General features: G+C 51.2%; 1 protein-coding gene across 1 annotated transcript; it reads right to left on the bottom strand.

Annotated features, from left to right (window-relative positions):
• Window positions 1-2101: 2101 nt before the first annotated feature.
• CAMK2N2 (calcium/calmodulin dependent protein kinase II inhibitor 2) lies at window positions 2102-4984 on the bottom strand. Its single transcript, XM_063307862.1, has 2 exons — window positions 4672-4984; window positions 2102-3944 (listed from the first exon to the last, which is right to left on the bottom strand). The coding sequence occupies exons 1-2, from the start codon at window positions 4832-4834 to the stop codon at window positions 3874-3876; spliced, it is 234 nt and encodes a 77-aa protein (XP_063163932.1). The 5' UTR covers window positions 4835-4984; the 3' UTR covers window positions 2102-3873.
• Between the last annotated feature and the right edge of the window lie 2023 nt (window positions 4985-7007).

The raw sequence follows: 7007 nt of genomic DNA on the forward strand, positions 1-7007 counted from the left end.
GGAAAGAAAACGTTTGGGAAAGTGGAGAAACCTATGTCCATAAAGCACCGAGTGATGGAGTGACACTCAGCCACTACATCTCAAAGGCTCAATGATTCATATCCCTAAATCCCAGGGAACAGAGAAAAGAATGGGGATGTGGGGGAAAGGCTGTTGTTTGACACACAGCAAGTAGGGACGTGCACACACACACAATTAGGATTTCTTCGTATCTTGAAAAAGTGTCACCTTAATACGATTGTGTCATGATGCGGCCACTTGTGCTGAATTCCAGCTGCCCCCCAAGACAGTCTTCAGCAGTATGTAGTCTACAAACTGCTGGGGGTATCCTTTCAGCGCCATTCTTGACCGTGGTTTGAGCCCGTCTCCCTAGTAGGATGTGGATGTCTCCAGAAAAGAGACAAGAAGGAAGTTTGGGGGACCTGCGCACCAGGGGATGACAGTTCATTAAATGTTGCTTTTGGAGGCCTGTAAATAAAAAAGATTGGATGGCAAAGCACAGCTCTGTGCAAAGTTATCTGGGGTTCAGTAGAGCTTCATTCAAGATTGCAGCATGGCAAGGAAGGGGCCACAGCTAGCTCTTTAAAAACCCAGATGGTTTGGTTCCCCGTCCCATCAGTTCTCCTACTATGAGCTCCAGAGAGCAAGTTCCATCTGTATCCCCTTCCCTTCCTTCCCCCTCCTCCTTCCCCCCAGTACTTTTTTGCAATGAGGCAGATGTTCTGTAGAAGAAAAGACCTGTACATTTACTTTGCTTGGATCCAAGCGGGGTATTTGTTTGGGGTTTGGGGGATGTAGAGCATTCTGTGTATATATTATGTATGTATGCATGTCACTGTCTTCCAGCCACCTCTGTAGCAACATACACATCATTAGAGCATTCCGCATTGGTCTGTACAAGCAAACGTACCTTTGTGTGTGTTAACAATCCTTCAGGAGTATCCCTTGCTCTAAAGACTGGCTGTTTTGACCATGGCTACTTGGTTGTACGAGGTGCAGCTGCTTTGCTGTGTACTGGCAGGATCTTTGCAAAAGGGTTCGTTCTGCTTCCTTGAATCCTGGCCCTGAACTTGATACATGGGGTCAACTTCAGTGCATCTCCAGTAGGAATACCTGCAGTGTGTCCTACACACATGGAGGTTATGGTTGGTTGTGTTTTACTGGTGACGGGGGTGGGGGGTGGGGACACCACAGGCAGGAGTCCATTATATTGAAAATCTGCAACCTACGGATTTTGAGTCAAGCAAGAAAAACAAAACAATAGCAGCATTCCTTCCCCTAACCAAAACCATGCCTCCTAAGAGCGACTGAAAATTAGAATCCTCCTGGGGTGACTCGGAAGACAAACAAACAACCCTCTTCTTCTATTCCCTCCTCATCACCAGCACTTCCCATGGGTTTACAGGACACTCCTTGGAAGAGATCCATAAATCCCACTAACTTTCCAGGTGTGCTGCTCTTCCAGAGAAGCCACTGCAGGTCTTGGTACTCACAGTGACCATTCCTTGTCCCATTCACCTTCTTGAGAAGAAACACAGCCCAAATCCAGCAGGGTCGTCTTCCCAAGCATCCTCTCTCCAACAGCATGCAGATGCACCTAAGGCTGGCCTCCAAGCTTCTCCCATTGCCTTCTTCCAGCCTCTGTCTCCCTTTTCCCAAAGGCAAAAAAAAAAAAAAAGGGCTGCTCCTTTGAGAGGTTCTGTTAAATTATTTAACATCCACAAGCTGCTCAGCTTCCTGAATTTCTATTTCTGTCTGTCAAGCAAAACTAGGTCATTTACTGTTTGCCATTCCAATCAAACAACTGCAGGGATTTAGCTCTCCATGGCTGAGATACTGTGCCAAAAAACCCGGATCTCTTTCCACATTCCCTACACCCAAAACAGTTTGCCCGAGAGGAGGTAAAGAAAGAGGTGCTTTTGAAACCCTGCTGAAGGCTAGAGCTAGCAGAGTTCTCAGCAAGATTCCTATCTGGCAGCCCAATCAGAATCCTTGTCGGTGGGGAAATGGCAATAGGGCTTTTGCATTGTTACCAGCTGGCCTCAAGATCACCCTAGATCTTTGCCAACAAGAGACTCAGAACCAGATGCTTCCATTTTAATACATGTATGTATTTATTCATTGAGTTTTGTTCTCCAGTACAGTGAAAAATGGCATTAAAATTTACAATGGGTCATTCCTAGAATGTCATGACATTTTTTCTTTTTTTTTCTTTTTTTTGCTTGTCTTCATAAAATGTCATTGTATATTCTTGAAAAGTTTTTTTTTCCATGCACAACAGACAATAAGCTTCTTAAAAAAAATAAATTAAAGTACAAAATTAAAAACAGCTCTGAATATCCCCTCTTAAGAAAGAGGCATCATATAACCAGCAAGTTATCTGGACACATTCATAAACAGTGCAATATTTTTTTTTTCTAAATTCATCATGATCCTACAAAGTCCATCAACAAAGCCATGACCACAGTATAAGATTCATTAAATACATTTCTTGTCAACAATGAGTGCGAAACACATTCAAGAAGTCCTGTTCAATACTGATATAATTAAGAGAGCCAACTTTTTCAATATATCTGCCTTCCTATGAGAAATCCACCATATAAATCTTGTCTATCTTTCTTTTTTATGGAAAAAAAATACAAACAATCTTTTGATGCAACGTTTTGACATTAGACATTAGCAGATTGTTGTTAACAAATATTCAGATATAAAAATACAAATATGAAGAGTTTCTGTTAAAAAGAAGCGTGCCATAGTGGGATGACTAGTGGCACCAAGACGTGGCACCGAGACCAGGAAGCTCATGCAAAAAAGATGGAGCAAAAATGTCTCTTGACAGCAAAATAATCACTGTCTTTTATACTATAGTCCATCCAGATCAGAATCTCTTTGTCTTCCACTCAGCACTGCTGGCTTTGGGTTTGCTTCCAAACTGCTGGTATTTTGCAAACACTTTTTTTTTTACAGGTCGGGATAAGGTATAAAGGAGTGAATTATAATGAAGCAGTTACCACTGTGAACTACTGAGTGGCAAATCTATTATACAAACACGATGAAACTTATTATATTTAGAGAAGAGTGTGGGTCTGGTATTTGTATCTGGGTATCTATGCCTATGCAAGATGTCAGCTACGCAGCCACCCCCCCAAGTGAAAGGCGTAAAGTGCATTGCTAAAGGAGACACCCCCCCCCCTTTAAAAATTAAGAGCACTAGGCGATCCTGTGGCTCAGCACCTTCATATCGTGGCGTGGGGTCACTCAAGACCAAGAGGGGACTCAACTCTGCTGCTGTTGTGAACCGGAAGAGTGGGGGGGAGGGGCAAGATGCTAGGGACAAGACAAAACAGCCCAGAACGGGCGCTCAGGAGTCGCTGCGGTGGACGGTTCCGCAGGCAGTGCATCCGAGGGGGCGGGTGCTGAAATGAACGGCTCCCCATCTGCAGGCGCGTAGGAAGCGGGGCTGGCGCGGGCGGCTCGGCGCGTCGAGCGGCGACGGTGCTGAAATGGACAGCTCCTCAAGGCGCAAGAGCGCCATTCAGCCCCCGCCCTTCCTCCCCCCCCGCGAAAAAGGAGGCCTCTTTCTAGAAGGGTCGTTTAACCTTTGGGCATCGTCCCGTGGCAACGGGGACGACGTGGGGTTACAAGATCGCGGCGTCCCGTGGCGCTCCGTGGGAGACGGAGGAGGGGGAGATGACGGCCCCCATCAGTTCCCTCTTCGGGCCGGGGTCGCGTTGGAGGTGGAGGGTGTTGCCAGCAGCCTCATCTTCTTCCGTGCTTTTCTGGTTGTCCACAATCCCAACAAACATGCACAGCCAAAAGTGCTTAAAAATTCGGGGGATCCGCTGCAGCTGCCGCAGGCGCCGCGGTGCCGACTTATACCCCGGACGGCGATTTCCCAGCCATGCCCTTCAGCACCTCGTCTATTCGATCGTCTTCGATGACCACTGCAGGGGAGGAAGGACAAACCCAACACGCGCCGTCAGGACGGGAGGGAGGCGCCGGGTCCCCCTTGCCTCTTGGCCCCGGGGTGTGTGTGTGTCTGTGTGTGTGGACGGACCGGCACCTTTGGGGTCTCGGCCCCGGGAGGCTCAGGGTAGGACTCCCCGTCCGCCCCGCGCCCGCCAACGGAATTCCCGCTGGCCGAGGAAGCCGCTCCGGGAAAATGGCTCCTCCTCCATTTTCGGCGAGGCCAGAAGGTGCGGGAAGCGGGGCTGGGGACGAGACGCGGCCGGGGCACTCAGGTGACCCGCGCTGGGGAACGGCGGCGGGGCGACTTTCGGGGAGGGCGCCGAGATTCCTGCGCCAAAGAGGCCTGGTCAGAACCAGCTGCGATCGTCCTGGGAATCTCAACGCGGGCGCGTCGGGGAGGGAGGTCTGGAGGGGCACAGCGCCACCCGTCCGGCCCTCCCCCCCTTTCTGCGGCAGGATCCACTCGCGGCGAAGCGTGTGGGAAAATTACAGCGGCAGCGTAAGGGAGGCGCGGGAGAGCCAGCAAGAGCTACGGGGGGCACGTCCATTCCCTCCCGAGGAATCGCGGCGCTGGTTGCTTTTCAGCCTGGCTCCCTCCTCTCCCTCCAGCAGAGACGGCAAAAGGGACAAGCACGGCGGCGGCGGCGCGCGCGCGGGGCGGGGGGGGCGGATTGAGGCGGTATCCCGGAGGACGCGGCTCACCTCGCTTGGCTCGTCCGATCTGTCCTAACTTGGGGGGCCGCTTGGACTGGTTGCCCCAGGAGTTGGTGTCCTGGAGCCGGCAGCTGAAGGAGATGTCGCCCACCTCCGAGTCGGTGCCATAGCGGGCCACTTTGTCGTCGTTATAGGGCAGGATCTCAGACATGGTGGCGAAAGCGGCGGCGAAAGCGGCTGAGTGCCTTGCCTGGAGTTACAGCGGAGAAGAGCTGGCGAGGGTGGGCGAGTGGGCGGGCGAGCGGGCGGCTCCAAGTGGCAGCGCCTTCAGCCGGGGCGGGCGGGGGAGCGCGTGCGGCGTCCAACAGCCTCGACCAGCGTCTGAGCCGAGCGCTTGGGACAGCCCTACATCATAAAGGAAACCCGGGCGGAAGGATGAAGTCATGTATCCGGGGCTGAGCGCACCGGAGCTCGCGCGGAAAGATCCTCCTCCAGAGCCTTGCGTGGCAGCCGAGGGGCGGGGACAAGCGGGGGGTGAGGAGGCTGCAGCAAAAGCCCCCAAGAGGAGGACCCGGCGGCCCCGCCCCGCGCCTCGGTAGCCCCGCCCCGCCGGGCTTCGCTTCCTCCCGGAGGGAAGCCCTCTTGGCTGGCGGAGACCGTCCCCTCCTCGCCCCCCGCTTGCAGGCATCGCTGCGTGTCTTCCCTTTCGGCAGTCCCGGGCTAGCCCAGCCTTTCTGCTCGCCCTGATCGGCGATGAAGCCCTAGGGCACTCCGCGGAGAGGGCCGGGGTTCATTTGATGCCAGGCGGTGCTCCTGAGCATGTGTAGAAGACTTTCCCTTCACACGGGCTTCTCCTTTAAAAGCCCATCTGGAATTTAAGGACCACGTTTGCCTAGTCAAATGGACCTTCAAAAATGTTCCTTCCCCAGGGCCGCAACTAGGGTCTGTGTCACCCGGGGCAAACATGGATTCCGTGTCCATTTTGGCGGCCCCCCAGCACTCATTTTGGTGCCCCCCATCAGCACAGCACCCGGGGCACATGCCCCGGTTGCCCCCCCCCCCAGTTGTGCCCCTGGTCTTCCCATCCCCAAAGACTAGTTTTATGGGATCATGGCAGAAGTAGAATTTGGGCCAGTCACTGGGTTTGAAGTTTGGGTGAACTATGATTTGTTTAATCATGGTTTATTGAACAAACAATCATCAGATGGGGTTCAGCAAGATGCCAAGGTTGTGCTTTCACAGTCACGGTAGCTTTTAGATGTCAACCCTGCATTCAGCATAGGCCCCGGCTTTCAGCTGCTGCTGCTGCTAAATGCCAGGTCAGCCTGTAGTAAGGCCTCCCTCATCTGTGATTAGCCTCAGATCTTGCCCCATTGTTTTGCTTTGTGAATCCTGGATCAAAACATTTGGCCTCAACTTTGGGGGGCCGGTTTGACTTTTGAGAGCATGTTGTCAGCACCAAACTCCGGCCCACATCTAGAACTGACTTTTTTCCCTCAAAAAAGCCTTGGTCTGCCTCCACATACCCAATGTTTGCTTCCTAAGAATGACTGGGGATCTCTGTAGAATCCAAGGGCAGTAATACAAACAGACATCCCCATCACATGTTGTGTAAAGCACAGAGAGGGATTAAGATGGCATTTGAGATCCAACCCAATCAGCACCATTTATCGCTCCATACCATTCTCCCCTTGCAAATCGTCCTTCCTCCCACCACATCCCAACCTTGCCTCATTCACGGCCTTTTGTTTTTCTAAACTTCTCACCTCTCTCTTGACCACCCAACCCCATCTTTCTTGATCTTTCCTCCCCTCTCAACTCATTCCCTTCCTTTCATAGACTTGTTTTATGAATCGGTCCTCATTAATCCTCCTTTTGTGCCGCTCACTTCCTTCCACATTCCGCCTGATTTCATTCAGCACCAATTCTCCCTTGACTCTTACCTCTTTACTTCACTACACACACATTCTTAAGTTCCCCATTCCTACTGCATTTAACATGTTCTTTCAACTAACAGACAATTCTACAGAGCAAAGTGGGGGGAAGCAGCCTTGTATAGACAGCCCTGTTCTCGTCTTCTGACAAACATTCTTTCCTTAAAATAGACCACAATTACCAATTACCTGTCTCCAAGCATTAGTGCATTTGGAAATTTCTCCTCCATTTTCCCATCTATAATTTTTTAATTTTTAATTTTATTTATTTTCTATCCTGCCTTTATTATTTTTATAAATAACTCAAGGCGGGGAACATCCCTAATACTCCTTCCTCCTATTTTCCCACAACAACAACCCTGTGAGGTGGGTTGGGCTGAGAGAGTGACTGGCCCAAGGTCACCCAGCTGGTTTTCATGCCTAAGGCGGGACTAGAACTCTCATAGCATG

Source organism: Candoia aspera, chromosome 6 (assembly GCF_035149785.1).
Source record: "Candoia aspera isolate rCanAsp1 chromosome 6, rCanAsp1.hap2, whole genome shotgun sequence".
Classification (NCBI taxonomy): Eukaryota; Metazoa; Chordata; class Lepidosauria; order Squamata; family Boidae; genus Candoia; species Candoia aspera.